We start from the raw sequence: 15,235 nt of genomic DNA, 5'->3' as shown, positions 1-15,235 counted from the left end.
CTCGCAAATGGCTGCAGATAGTGTCTAAATGAACATTTGTCGAATTAAATTGGTAAAGCACTTATTAAAATAAATGTTTGAAAAAAACTGGAAACGAATGGTTTGATTTTGCCGCGCCCCATTTTGGACCTTATGACGTCATAAGGTTGCCCTTGTTTTCAAATAACAACAGCTCTTTTGCTCGTCTTACCGTAAAGTTTTTCAAGCGCCTCCACCCCTATTTTTAAACCACATCTTCAATTAGCCCCCTCTAGAAGTTCAAGCTATTTGTTTATATGTTTTATTGTTTTTGTATGATGTATTATTTATTTGTTGTTTTATTTTTATTTATTTTTACAAAGGTTCAAGTTATATGTTGGTCCTGACGGCCTCGTTCCAGTTGATGACCTTATTCCGGAACTTATTTTACGAGCTAAGAATGGAATACGGGTTAATATTTCTCCGCGTGTCTAATCCGTGCCACACCTAACACAAACACACGTTTAGTTAATACCAGAAGCATAGGTGATATGCTTCTGTTAATACTGATTTCAAAAAAAAAAAAACATAACGAGTTATATATAAAAGTTAATGTTTGACATGCAGAGGAACCGATCAAACTAAATAAATGACTTTGGCCAAGCGTAGTCATTTCACGCGTGGTGCACAGGAATTCGATGTTGTGTGCTCAACTCGAAACAATAGAAAATCCCAGAACACAAAATTATTTAAAACTACGAGATTGCTTCAATATTTACTCAATTTTGTGTTTATGTTAGACAATCTTAGAAGTTTTCAATGAACATGAAATTCGGGGATTGTGTAGTGTAATGATCAATTGCCACCCTGAAATATTTTGGGGAAAATTCATCGACAAGTTTTGAAATAATCGCGTTTTTTGCGAAAGTAGGCGTAAAATTGGTAAATAGAGCTAAACATTGAGCTTCACTATGATTCATATATTTCATATTTTTCGAAATCGCGCAAGTCTACCTACTTCTTACGGTTTGGATATCAGATATGGGACATTTTTTTACAGGAATGAGAGCTAAAGCCTCTCATTAAACATCAAAAAAGAAGCAAATTTCTTTATATGAAGTCTTGTCTTTATTTTACGCATAAATTATACCATCTGAAAACAAATTCCAAGATATTTCAAAATTCCTCTTGTAGATTTCGATGAAACTCCGCAGGGCTGAAGGCAAACACCCAAGGTATACGTAGCGTGGAGGATCTTGAGAGAAAATGCGGTTAAGGGCTTTAATTCGATTCAGAGCAAAAACCTGTGTGACGTCATTGTCACGTGATATTCATTCCGATCTCTCAAAAATTTATATCATATTGCAGTTCAGTCTATTTGTAATCCATATGATATAGTAGATATGTCATTGACCTTAATCCCTTTAAGTATGAAGGTTTCAAAGTTGATAGTTATCACTAGAAAAAACTGGGTCGAGCCACCTTAAGTTCCATGCTGGAAAGCCGAAGGAATGATTCTTTATACAAAGGAACAGCTGTTATCCTTTGGTTGTAGGACATTGGTTTGTTGGCATGACTATGTAATATTGTGACATAAAGTCCAGTAAAAGTTTTTGATTAAAAAGTTATGAAACCTGTATGAACCATGGAAGACAATATGTGGTAAACAGCTTCTTACGTGGTAAGAAGCTGCCCTCTTTATTTCCATTTTTTTTTCCTTTTCCTTTCTCTTAGTCTTGTAACAGTAAATAACGTTGTCGTTGTTGGTACTGTTGTCAGTGTGATAAAAATACAGAAACAACTGACAATACACAAAAACAAATTATTGTCCAAGACAGTTTTACACTTTGATTTGTCAACAACGAATTACATGAAGGTCCTTCTCCATTGAACAAGGACACTATTCTCATTCAACAAAAACAAATTATTGTCCAAGACGGTTTTGCACTTTGATTTGTAAATAGCACATGAAAGGCCTTCTCCATTGAACCAGCACACTTTACACGTTCGACTCCGGAATGTTTTCATCCCAGACTACAGGATCGATTTGGATTCGTGTCTCAGGACATGTACTGAAAACGAAATAGAGAACAGAAAATAAGATTCAAGATTTTCCCTAGCCACGTGATAAAAATGAAGAGTGATGCATCTAAATACAGTAGGATCTCAATTTCTTGAACCTCCAGGAGAAACAAAAATTGCTTCGATAAATCTCTTGGTGTAAAGTATTACAGAGAAGTACTATCCAAGGGAGTTTTGAGAAACCGTGGGTCCGAGAAATCGAGATTCTATAGTAGAAAGAAATAAGTAGGCTAGATAAATGTCAAACTGACATCAGGAATATTTATCCAGGGCCGGGTTGTTCGAACTCCGATTACCGTATTTATTTCATTAAGCGTCCTGGGCGCTTATTAATTTTTTTGGACCTTGAGAGTAGGCGCTTATTCGAGGCTGTGCGCTTATTAAATTTTCACCATTTTTAGCAAGTAGTTAGTTTATTTTGCAACAAAACAATGAATAATAATAAAACGTGAAGATGTACCAAAGCAAAACTCAAACGTACTGTTCAATAAAAGTTTTTGTAAACTACTAAGAAAACTCGGCCTCTGCGGAAGTCTCTTAGTACTACTAAGTTAATTTAATCGCAATTTTAATCAATACCAATCTTTTGCACTTTAGGGTTTTTTATGAGGTAGGTGGTGGATGGGCGCTTATTCGAATCGAATAAATACAATAAAAATAACTCAGAATTAAATGTTAATATAGAGGATTCAATATCTGTTGTATAAGTGCATTGGAGAATTGTTGGAGCAACCTTAACCCTATTCAGACCGGGCTTTTTTGGACCTTCTCAGACCGGGGAGGGGGGGGTGCTTCGGGCCCCCCTATGTAATTCCAGAATATTTAGCATCACCTGAACTTAAGGTGTATTGTCGTCCGAACTCTTTCTTTTGGTATACGTCACGTGGGATGGTGACGTCACATCACGTGACATTACATCATGATGTCAAAACAGCCGCCATCTTGGATCCGCCATCTTGGATTTCAATTTTTCCAAAATGCCAGAAAACAACATATCACTGCAAGTACTCAAAATGAATAAAAATGTGCTTTAAACCCGTCAAAATATAAAAATTATCCCATTTAAGTTAATTTTCATTAACAGAAACACGCAAAATACAAATTTTGGAAAACATGCCTTCAATGCCGGCCATGGTGAGTCGTTCCTGACATCATCCCCCTCTATTTGTTGCCAGATAAACTTTAGGAAAACTCAGAAAGTTTGGTAGCGTTTGGTTAAGTTATAAAAGTTTAAAGTCAGCGCGGGCCTCAAAAGCCCCCCCCCCCCCCCGGTCTGAATAGGGTTAAGGAAGTAATTGTAGGGACACCCTGAGTTGGGCTAATTAATTAACATCCCATCCAGGGTGGAGTAGCAATCCTTCTAGTTTCTTCATGCTTCAATAACCTAGCTGTAGCTCCTCCGAATCCCTGAATCAGAACGCGATTGCCATTGCCTGCGCCTTTTCCTTCCCCATCACCTTCCCTCGTCTCCTTCAGCGTTTCGTTCAACTTAAAGTTTAATATCTTTATCTTTAACTTACTAATGGCAGTAACTTACCTTTTGGGCACAAGATTGTGTTGTTCGGCAACCATACTTAGATATGAGATATCTGGACGCACGGCTTTTCTTAATCTCTAGAAAAATGAAGAAAAGCAGATATTACCTTTTCATTCAGGCCTCATAACTGTGGTCAATAAATATACTGTGAAATCTGTTCTTTTGCCAGACATACTTAATAAGAAATGTTTCTACATAATAGAGAACCGCTTTCATTTTTACCATGTTTTAAGAAAGCAATTTGTCTAAACTAATTTATGATGGCCAATCTTATAAAAGTACAAAAAGAATATCGGACTGCTCAGGAACCAATCAGAATTCTCCTTTTCATGAGGGATCAGTTTGCAGATTTATAAATGCGCATTATGGTGCTTTAGGGCCTTAAAGATTATAACTTAATTGCCATACCTCTCTAAAGGATCCCTTTGGATGGAATATTGCAAAGATCGCTCCAATCGGAATCGCCAGAAATGATAAAAGCGCCAATAGCCACGCAACAGCTTGTGCCCAGTCGGGGTAAACGTTTCCATCGAAGCTAATCTTCTTCCATTGTGAAAGGCTACCAAGGAAGATAAACTGTTGAAGAAAACGAAAGAAAAAAAAATTCTATAAAACGCGTGTGCTAACTGACTTAAGAGAGTTTTCCTCTTTCAACAACAATTCTGACAATTTCTAATTTAACTGCGACATATGGTTACGAGACCTTTAGTCATAAACTCATTGTTAGTTTGCTACATAAGTGCTACCCGATGGGAAAGAATTTACAATGAGGAACATCATCGAACATGATTCTTTTCCACTGAGTTACTAACATAACATTTCCCAGGAAACGGACTTAATTCACATTCTTAGGAAGTTTAACGTTACCCATTTTAACGGTCAGAAATTTTTAATCATGATATTAATATAACACGTTTGCTGACTGGCTTGAAAACGTGCCTCATGAGGCGGTTTATCTATCAACTTTGATCAAACAACTGTAATTTCTCCCGCAGTGGGAAAATTTCGTAGAGATCGGAGGTTGTGACTCGATTTTAAATTTTTGTGCAGAAGTACAGCAGTTCGCCACGATCATCGAAGTCTTCGCCGTTGTAGCAAAAAAAAAAAAAAACATGTACGCGTCCCAAAGGGGTAATGTATATATCTTTTTTTCTACTTTTACGACAGACCGAATCTAAAGCACACCACATATATTTGTTGGTTTAGGCTTAATGTATATATCTTTTTTTCTACTTTTACGACAGACCGAATCTAAAGCACACATATATTTGTTGGTTTAGGCTTTATCGCTACGAACAACATCAAATTGATTAACTAAGACGAAAACTGACCACGTGCACGGTGAATATATATTATCACATGTACTATCCGGGCACTTTAAAATAAACTTATTGTGTACGATTTATGGTCTTACCATTCCAACTATAGGTGTTATGTACTTCCAACATACGATAAAATACATGTTAGGTTTTTTGCCTATCATCGATTTGATGTTTGCACAGAACTTATCCACACCTGTTAAGTAAAAATATGAAAGCGTTTTGTTAACTTTATTTTAAAAAACCAGTCTGGAAAATTGGGGAGCTTCCGAAGCCCCCGTACCCCCTTAATAGTAAATTTACCAAATGCCAAATGTTACTACCTACCATATCCCCAACTGACAGCTACAGCCTCAAAAATAACCACAGACATTAGGGATATACCGCCACTTTGGCTGTCAAATATGCTTAAAACGTATATTCCACCCTGTTGAGGATAAAAATACAAGTGAAATCAAAAAACAAGAATTCACACAGCATTACAACTAACATTGAGGGAATTGGAGTTGATGAAAATGACGAGTTCGATGAATAGTCAACTTACTGGCTTCTCCATGAGAAAAGAAAAGAGTGAGAAAGTGCCACTATCTACCAATTTATCTTTTTATTAAACTATTTTGTGTCAGTCATAAACAAACTAAAACATCCGTGTGTAAGATGACAAAAGACGATCAGTTCGCACTCACAAGGAGCGCATGCTAGGTTAAGTATATATAATTGAACCCATTGATCATGTGATACGAGCAAATATTCCCCGAGGGGTCTACATACCTGGGTGACGCAAGACAGTCCGATAACATATTGAAAGATGCAAAGAAAAAGTAGACACAATCCCTTGTAGGGTCGAAGTTTGTTAAAGCTGTCCATGAGAGCAGCCATGATTGTTTCCGTAAAGACAAACTGAATGGTGAAAAGTGTAGAAAAAATTCTAGTAAATATGAAGCAGCGCAAAATAACTGCAAATTTATATTGTTATCAATCAGTCATTCAATCATTCAATCAACTAGTCAATCAATTGATCAAACAATCAATTAGTCAGCAAGTCAATCAATAAAACAAGTAACTCTTTGATTCTCACGTCAGAGCAAACTTAGACGGCAACGTTTAGCTTGTGAGCAAGTTGACTCATGGTGTAAAGGTGTTACTAACCTGGCTCCCCATTCCGATAGTAAACAGCATAAAGAAGAAGATGACCGCCCAAACTGAAGCAGCAGGCATTTGAGCAATGCCTTCAGGATACGCCACGAATCCAAGTCCAGGTCCTACAAGTTAACAAAGGAAAGTGTTTGAAAAATAGAAATAGAAAACATTCTATTTCTCTAACAGAACCTTTTTTTAAAAGAAGCAATGCCCTTTGATGACTTCCCTTCAAATTGCAACCCGGCACAGAGGAAAAGGACCTCATAGCAGGGCTGTGCTCTAAGGGTGCCCGGGTGCCTCAGGCGACTAACTTTTGTCTTTGGGCGACCAGATAATCTTATTTCTTAAGTTTCATATAAGCTTTATGCTGGGTACCCCGGATCTCATAGTTTGGAACCTTTGGGCTCCTTGTAATTTTTCTTAGAGCACAGCCTTGCTCATAGGAGAAGGACCTTTTTCCCTGCGAAACACGCAAAGATTGCTCAGTTACATTACTTACCGGACGAGACCACGTCTGACACCTCCATATTAAGTGAATGAGCCATAAACCCAATCACACTGAAAATAACAAATCCTCCGAAGAAGCTGGTCAAGCAGTTGATTGTGGCTACAACAACAGCGTCCCTGAAAAAATAGGATCACACATCGTGAAATATTCCAGTATTGGCCTGCTTGACGGGTATTTGTAACAGATTGAACCGGTGAAATTCTATGTGATGGCTTAGCTTCACAGAGATCCGTGTATTCTCTCTGATTGGTTGTTACTTGCGTGTGAGAATTCAAAACCAAACTGCACGGATTTTAGAAGGGCTACGTCATCATTTTGGAATTTTTCAGCACGAATCACCCAGACCTCTCTCGAGATCATGTCAAGACCTTCTCGTGAGCGAGCGACAAAAAAAAAAGGAATGAGCATGGCACCTACCTTTCACAGTTGTTGTGAAATTGATTGTAGCTGGCAAAAGTGACAAGTCCTCCGAGACCGACACTAAGGGAGAAAAAGATCTGCGAGGCAGCATCAATCCATACCTAAATGAGTTAAATGGGATATGAGAAAATGTCCAAAGTAAGTTACTTTTCTTATTCGTTTAGAAAATAACACAAAAGAAAAATTCTTACAATATTACAGCACTATTAACAAGATACTACTTAAGCCTGGTCTTCACTAGCGAAGTAAGCACAAGCGCGATCACGCAAAAAGGACAAATTTTAATCCTTGTGCTTGTGCTTGCCGCAAGCACAAGCATCCAAATGCAATGCGGTTGTGCTTTTGCTTGAGTCAAAGCCGTTTTCACGGAGAAATAAGAGCTGTTATCCTTAACTTGCGGTTTTGCTTGCGCTTGTGCGTCGCTAGTGAAAACCAGGCTTTACAATACACCTGTCCAGCCAAATGTGCCAAACAGGAACGCAAGAAAACAAAATGGAAGGAGATCTGTTGCGCATGCGTTTATCTTGCCAGAAGACTTTTTCCCTTGTAAAGACAACAGAACACAGCCGTCAAAGCAGTATTCTGTTGTCTCTATAAGGGAATCAAGCATCAATTCAAACCTAAGTGGGACTAGAAATTGTCCAAAGTAAGCTACTTTTCTTATTAAATTGGTAAATGGTTTTTAAAAATCTTTACACAATCACCTGTGGCTCTAAAAGTTTGTTGAAGTCAGGTTTAAGGTAGAATACGATTCCGTTGACTGCACCCGGCAAAGTGGCCCCCCGGACAAGCAGAGCAAGAAGTACAATATACGGAAATATGGCAGTGAAATACGCAACCTATCAACAGAAGGCGAGAAGGCGATAAGCTTTTTATAGCATGAATATCCAGCCCCAGTAACTTTTAAAATCAAAAGGTCCAAGCGCAAAAGGGCTATATATTTTTATGACAAATCCAATGCCTAGAAAAAAAAAAACGTGCTACACTCATAATAATTTGGCAAAATGAAGTTTCACGGATGTTGATTTGCTGGGAAACATACAATATTTCTGGTATAACAATCCCGTTTCGTGGATTATTCACGTTGTATTAGTGCATTATTTCATCTACAAGTGAAGGAAAAAAATCCATCGCAAAATGTGGCCAAACAGGAACGCAAGAAAACATTATTGAAGGGGATCTGTTGCGCATGCGTTTACCTTGCCAGAAGACTTGATTCCCTTATGCAGACAACAGAATACTGCAGTCCAAGCGAAAAGCAGACAAATGGCCAGCGGCCATCGGATTTCTCCCGGTTCATCAATGCCATTTGACATGGCGAGAATATAACGTCTGGCAACAAGAATATTAATATAAACGGGTTAATGGAAAACAAAATGTAACGAAGTTTCGGTGTTGATTTCCGTCAGCAAAGAATAGTCGGTTCTACGATCTGTCTTAGAAGAGATTTAACTGTCAAAGCAGAAAACACAAAGAAACACAAACGAAACAAACTATAACATCAAACGATACTCACTCCCAAAATTCTTCACTAGGTGAAGTCAGCTTCACCGTTGAGCGGCAGTTAAGCGGCTGACCGATGGAAGTGGTGCAGTTGGATGTGAAATTGCCCCACGCCTCACTAAGAAAAGAATATAAAATTAAAAAGAGGTTTAGTTGACGTTTTACGCACTACAATGATGAAACCCTATCTAAGGATTCACACTGGGATCACAATGTCAAGAGGGACAAAAAGAATATTATAAGGTGAGGACCTCACAAACCTTACCCTATCCCGCGACACAAACGAAAAAACAGTAAAGCCCCTTGATTAGAGTTAGAGGAATTATCACTTTTGCAAAAAAAAAAAAAAAATAAAGAAAAAATAGTGGATTATGATAAATATGGGGAAATAAATAAAAAAAATTCAAGGATTAAAGAAGAAGATAAAGAAATTAAAAATTTCTAAAAGGGAAAGAGAATAAGAAAAAATGGAAAAAACGAACCAGGTTACAGATTCAGATTCAGATTTTTTTTTACACTTTTTACAAAAAATCATACACCATTTGTAGTACAATCATACACCAAGTCTCCGCATCAAAGCCTGGACTCTAAATGATTTCCCCACCTGACAAAATTTTAGTAAATTTTACCAGTCATGGAGTTCCTTTGTAGCAAGGTTAAAAATATTTATTAGCAGCATGTTCATGCAGGCGTCTTAGCATAGGTATTCCAATTTATGCAACTAAGTGTTATTTTACCTGCAAGTTGCAGTATTCCACTCGTTCCCGCAAGATTTCCAGGGTAGATCTGGAGTAAACGAGTTATACAAGTAGTAGAGGCTCCAGGAAATTACCACGTTATAATATATTGATATTAACAAGGATGTTATTACCATGGCAACTCCGAGTCCTGCAAAAGATGACAGCCGTTAGCACGATTCTGTTAAAGGAGATAAGTCATTGGCGACTCGTAACTCGTCTTAATTTTTTCTTTAATTTTTTTCATGAGCAATTGATTGCTAACACAACGTAGTCATATCATGGAGCCTCAGGTGAACTTAAGACTCTAGGATATGATCACGTTGTAATAAATAGAAATCACACCGGACCAAAGACGACGTTTCGTATTCTGACTCTGGTAGCACATCCTTGTTTATTTTCGGTTTGTTAGTACTTTTGTGACATTTTTCTACTTTACAAAACTCTTATTTTAAAGTTTCCATCAATTAAGTAACCAGAACGCGCAAGCAGTGTTGCATGAGTTACCGCAGGATTTCCAAGGAAGTTCAAGACCACACGATTGATAAAGGCAGTTAAGACTCCACGATATGATCAGGTTTTAAAAAGAAATCATGAAAGTGATGTAATCACCACAGCCATTTAATGGCAATGGTAATTACATCGCTTTTGATTTCTTTTCAGCCGAGACTTGTAAAAGATCGACAGTTTTCAAGTTTTGACTGTGGAGCACATCTTTCTTAGCATTTAGTTCATAACTTTATTAGTTTTTATGATCTTTTCCTTCAGCTAAGTAAGTATTGCATTAAAGTGGTGTTACAGGAGATACCGCAGGATTTCCAAGGCACTTCAAGCATAAGGTAACGACTGCTAAAGGTACATAGGGCTTCACGCTATGATCACGTTGTAATAAAAAGAAATCAAAAGTGAAGTTATTACCACGGCCATTCCGAGACTTGTAGATGACGGTTTTCGTATTTTATCTTCACTTGCACGGTCTTCCTTGTTTATTTTTGGTTTACAATTGGTTTTAATGATGTTTTCTTTGATCTGCTCATTGTTATCGGCAATGATTATTATTTTGAAAAGTTTTGAATAATTCATATAGTAATGCTGGCCCTAAACCAACATTACAACACACGTGCTAAGTTGGTGCTACTGTACATGACATACCTTTGAGCACGGGGCAAACCACTGCCCAAGCTTTGACGGGACCGAGGCTCAGGTATTGTCCAAGAGCCAATTCGAGGTAAAAAAGTGGAACCCCACATGTAATGAGAGTCAGGAAATATGGGATTAAAAAAGACGCTGTGGAGAAAAGATAGAACATATAAGGAAAATTGAGAAAGACGGACCGGTTTTAACCCCAATCAAAGTTTTAAGCAATCGTTTTATAAAGAAAGATTTTAAACGATTCAAAGCTCTTCACATTTCTTGAACGAGAAAAAGAAGGCAAAATCTCGTACAAAAAACAATACGATCAACATTACAAAAATAGCTTAATCTTTTAACTAATTTTCGCTATTTTGAGCGTGCATAGACGAGATGGGCTTGACTTGGGGCGAGGCACAACTTGTAGCAAAAGATCGGTACCGATGGAAGCAGATCGTTGCCGCCTTATGTCCCACCAGGGACGAAGAGGAATAAGTAAGTAAGTAAGTAGAGACACTGTTAGAGATCGGCCATCTATCATCTCAACTGCATCCCTCGACGTCTAATGTCAATCAAATGCCAGAAATTGGTCAATAAATTGCGTCGCGTTAAAAAGGTACGGCTCTATTCAAATATATCTTTTGTTCTTGTCACTTCAATCGGCATATGGGTCTTATTTTACTGAGGCTCAGGTATTGTCCGGGAGCCAGTTCAGAAAGGTATCTTTTCTCCAGAGCAACCTTCTTAATACCATATTGAAAGAATATGGAATTAGGAAAGACGCTCTGGATAAAAGATATTAAATATTAGTAGAAACTCAGCTGTGTTCTATTGGAAATCCGCGAATCTGATTGGTGTTCCCACTGTTTTCTATTTTAACAATAGAGTGTTTCTGTCGAGGAACTATCGGTTGATAGTTGCCCCGCGGAAATTTGATGTTTTTAAAACAAATATTAGCCCGAGAAGTTCACTAGATTATAGTGAACTATAATCGCCGATAGAAAACAGTCGCGCGCGCGTAGCTCTTTAAGCGGTGATTTTTCTTGATTTTTGTAAGTTTTGGACTGCAATCCTTTAGAGTTTCTACTAAAACAATTAGACTACTCGCCCTCGTTTTCTATGAGCGATAGTCAACTCGGCTGCGCCTCGTTGACTATTTGCTTATAGAAAACTCGGGCTCGTAGTCTAATTGTTAATTAGAAAAGTGAGAATTACGGGCCTGTTTTAAAAAGATTGCTTTGTTTTGTTTTTTGTTCTTTATATAAGGACACGTGAATTGATTCCGGCAAAGCTCTTTACATTGCATGGCGCGCCGTGCCCATGTTATGTGACCAAGTCTTTGATTAAATTATGACATATTAAATAATAATTAAAGTAGTCGATTGTCAATGTTTAATTTTCTCATTTCTCGTTACTTCAATGCAGATTTAGTGAGCTTTATTTGATCTTGCTACAGATTGCATTTCTTTGTGCTTGTCTCTGATTATGTGGGCCTCATTTGATCTTGCAACAGATTGGATTTCTTTGTGCTTGTCTCTGGTTGTATTTTTTCTGGTGCTTGCCGCTGTTTGCATGTTTATCCGTGCATACCGCAGACTTACATGTTTTCCAGCGCTTGCCTACGATTAAATGTTATTCCTCGTTTTCTGACGTTTTTTTTTTCCGTTTGTATATTTTTCGCCTTAAGTTTACCTTAATGTCAACACTATATATTATTGTTACAAGTACGGAGCTGGACATATATGAAGATTCCGTTGAACAGCAAAGCGTGTAACCTTCTAAATTGTATAAAAATCATACTAGAGCTAATTTACAGTAGCTAATGTTACCTGCACGACGGCATAGCTGATATGCGACATGATAATTTATCACGAAAAATGGGAAAGAAAGTAGAGTTTATCACAAGATAAACTCTGCCTTTTTGGCCCACTTTTTGTGCTACTTGTTTTGCGTCGAAGAGTTCCGCTTCATTTTATAGCACTGGGGAATAACCTTGTTCAACATCTTGGATATTTTAACCCTTAATTGACTAGGACATCATGGAATAATTTGACCTCTATTGTTTTGTACAAAAACGCTAAGCTAACTTCATATGGCGTAATTCATAAATCGCTATTTGAGCAAATTTAACTACGCAACCGCGCGCGCCACTAAAAACAATAACTGATTTCGTAAATGCAACCAAAGATAATGTCATTACCACGTTTTAAAACTCAATACCCCTGGAACAGCCCGCTACACGCTTCAAAAAACTATCACTCACCACAAATCTATCCGACTTCTAACCGCTAAAAACTAACTGCTAGCTACCGATCGCGTAATTTACGTGTGCAATACTCGTTATTTGAGCGAGCAATATATTAACCCTAGCGCGCGCGTCTATTTTCTTTCTTTTCTGCATTGCGCTTGCGCGCTTGGATTTGCTTTCTCGCAGGCAATGAGCTGTTTCCGCTTTTGCCAACGCTTGGTTTTATTTTTCTTATCTACCGTCAATTGGGTGTTTTTTCTGCACTTGCAGAAATTGATGTTTTCCAGTGTTCGCTAGCATATGGCTAGTGTTTGCTGCCGATTATTTTTTTTCCCGTGCTTGCAAATGTTTTCCCGCGCTTAGCGCGAAATTCAGTATTAAACATATATTTTTATCTCCGAACTTTTCTTTGGATTACTTGATTTCCTGTGCTTGCTATCATAATGGATAATTTCCGTCCTTTCGGCAGTTTCGTATTGTACTTGCCAGAGCTTGGATGTTTTAGCGCACTTACCGTCGGTTGTTTATTTCGCAGCGTTTCGCAAAACTACGCAAGCCAAGCTCAAAAAAGCGAAAACTCTAAATTTACCACATTTTTAACTACTTTTCTTTAACAGCAGAGAATAGGACTTCTATAAAAAATAACAAACATCGTATTATTTACAATAGGCAAAGTTACCTCCACCATTTTTAAAACACAGATAGGGAAATCGCCATATGTTTCCGAGTCCCACAGCATACCCAATGCATGACATAAGAAACTCCAGTTTTTTCCCCCATTTTTGGCGTTCCTCGCTCGTGTTCGCAGTCTCATCTACCGTTATAGTCACTGGACTAATTTTGTTTTTCCTCATCTTGAAGACAAGTTTAGCATTTTTTCTCTCGTCGAGCGACTCGACTTCCATCTCTGAATCAAGACGGCAAATGCAAATGACGTCACAAAGGCTAATGACATAAATATCTTTTGACGTCATAACGAGCTGCCTTATTAGGATAATAAAAACTGTGTAACGCCGCTGACAATGAGCTCAGTTTAAAAGTTTTTTTCAGATGTTGTGAATATTACTAAAGTGCAGACGTTTCGAGACTGCTTTCTCTTCATCATTAGTATAAATCTACTAGCGTTCTATCACGAATGCTGTTCTCTGATTGGCTACGCTACTCACTATCTATTCTGTTGTAGAAGGTGAGTAGCGAAACAGCGTACGGTTGTCAACAGAATGGTCGCCGCTTTTTCGCTTTTAAATTGACCGTAAAGAAGGACTTGGATTATTTACAGGCGATGTTGGAGAAGATAAAGACTATACCGAAATATGTAATGAAGATTTTACACGGTAAGAAAAGCAATTAATATTCATTTACGCTTTTTAAAAGCGGGCGAATCTATAATTTTATAACATTCAGAGATGCGTTTCACCGAGACATTTTGTGGAAATAAAGTTTAAAATGTCTTTGCAAACTAACACAGTTTCATCGTCCCATCGAGGAGCAGTAAAAGAAAGGCTAACCAGATTCGACCTGCAAGTTTTTTTATGCATCAATAAGACTTAAATAAAACAACAAAATTGAAAGCGAATTCAAGGTTGCGGGCGACTCGTTCAACTTTTCATAAATTTCTTATCGTTCACGTTTCCTACATTTAAAACAACTTGACTTCCAAAGGGGCTTTGTAAGTCAGTCTATCTTTAAATTGTCATTTTACAATGAAAATCCGGCTTTTAGTTCAATTTCGAGCAAACGACGTTTTAAATAAATCGTGAATGAAATGCAAAGGCGCACACAGAAGCTAAACAGTGCAATGTGGTTTCTTCCGTGCGAACAACTCGCTTAACTTTTTTTAATCTTTTACGTTTTCGAATTTTAAAAAACTTGACTTCCAAGGGCACTTGTACGTCAGTACATCTTTCAATCGTCCTTTTACAATAAAAAACTTGGCTTTTCCTTCAGTTTCGGGCATATAACGGTTTGAATAAATCGTGAATGAAATGCAAACGCGCACACAGAAGCCAATGTAATGTGGCGCAGTTGTCAATTATCCGCGTGTTGTGTGACTTATTTATATCATTATTCAATAAAAACGAGAGCCTGTCTTGTTGTTAAGTTTTGAACGTCTAGTAGATTTATACTAAAACAATTAGTTAGTTCACCACTAAATTTTCTCCGATTCTGATTGGTTTAAATTGAACACGTGACGCGATAGTGCCCGTCCGCCGGAGGGCACTATCAGCCCATAGTGCCCGCTGAAGAAAAATGCCCGGATCGATAGTGCCCGCCCGTGACTTTTTTTGTAAACAAGAGTGCCTGCACACAAAAAAACCCAACAAAATTCACTGCATTTAGTGAGTTTCTTGTCTGGTTTTGTTTCGTTTGTTAAATTTCGGCTTTCAATTGAGTTTTTAATCCTGAAAAGTAAAAATAATTCACGATGCTCGTTTTTGTATGTGCGCGCGGAAGAAAATTTAGTGGTGAACAATAAAGACAATAGAGTGTTTCTGTCTCGGAACTATCGGTCTGATAGTTGCCCCTTGGAAATTTGATGTTCTTAAAAACTAGCATATTAGCCCTCGAAGCTTCGCTTCTCGGGCTAATATTTGTTTTAAGAACATCAAATTTCCGCGGGGCAACTATCAGCCGATAGTTCCTCGACAGAAA

At 37.8% G+C, this 15,235-nt stretch overlaps 2 protein-coding genes across 5 annotated transcripts in view; one reads left to right on the top strand and one right to left on the bottom strand.

The window, feature by feature from the left end:
- LOC144637684 (cytochrome P450 4F1-like) overlaps nucleotides 1-15,235 on the top strand; it is a 38,555-nt gene that overhangs the window by 15,679 nt on the left and 7,641 nt on the right. Inside the window, exons 14-15 of one of the 3 annotated variants that reach the window (XM_078496753.1) lie at nucleotides 342-429; nucleotides 1,153-1,756. The exons of 1 other annotated variant lie outside the window; for it this stretch is intronic. In XM_078496753.1, the coding sequence (XP_078352879.1) occupies nucleotides 342-429; nucleotides 1,153-1,203 (139 nt within the window). In that variant the 3' untranslated portion in view covers nucleotides 1,204-1,756. Of the gene's footprint in view, nucleotides 1-341; nucleotides 494-525; nucleotides 1,757-15,235 lie in introns of those variants that run through there. One more of the 3 variants, XM_078496754.1, reaches the window with a different exon arrangement.
- On the bottom strand, nucleotides 1,901-13,586 carry LOC144637679 (sodium- and chloride-dependent GABA transporter 1-like). 2 transcript variants are annotated; one of them, XM_078496746.1, is made up of 15 exons: nucleotides 13,263-13,586; nucleotides 10,357-10,491; nucleotides 9,205-9,355; nucleotides 8,481-8,585; nucleotides 8,164-8,296; nucleotides 7,669-7,803; nucleotides 6,962-7,065; nucleotides 6,536-6,660; nucleotides 6,046-6,158; nucleotides 5,668-5,796; nucleotides 5,224-5,323; nucleotides 4,992-5,092; nucleotides 3,986-4,153; nucleotides 3,578-3,654; nucleotides 1,901-2,030 (listed from the first exon to the last, which is right to left on the bottom strand). In XM_078496746.1, the coding sequence occupies exons 1-15, from the start codon at nucleotides 13,555-13,557 to the stop codon at nucleotides 1,958-1,960; spliced, it is 1,944 nt and encodes a 647-aa protein (XP_078352872.1). In that variant the 5' UTR covers nucleotides 13,558-13,586; the 3' UTR covers nucleotides 1,901-1,957. The 2 variants fall into 2 exon arrangements, with proteins under 2 accessions (XP_078352872.1, XP_078352873.1); XM_078496747.1 differs by lacking the exons at nucleotides 9,205-9,355; nucleotides 13,263-13,586 and adding an exon at nucleotides 12,278-12,354.

This window comes from Oculina patagonica, chromosome 14 (assembly GCF_052425735.1).
Source record: "Oculina patagonica isolate OP01 chromosome 14, crgOcupat, whole genome shotgun sequence".
Lineage (NCBI taxonomy): Eukaryota > Metazoa > Cnidaria > Anthozoa > Scleractinia > Oculinidae > Oculina > Oculina patagonica.
This window is presented reverse-complemented; position numbering and strand designations above follow the sequence as displayed.

Coding starts and splice junctions, on each gene's coding strand:
- LOC144637679 (XM_078496746.1), bottom strand. CDS start 13,557: ATGACGTCAAAAGATATTTATGTCATTAGCCTTTGTGACGTCATTTGC. Junction 10,492..13,262: donor GTGTTTTAAAAATGGTGGAG/GTAACTTTGCCT, acceptor TTTTCTCCACAG/CGTCTTTTTTAATCCCATAT. Junction 9,356..10,356: donor GGTTTGCCCCGTGCTCAAAG/GTATGTCATGTA, acceptor CATCTTTTGCAG/GACTCGGAGTTGCCATGGTA.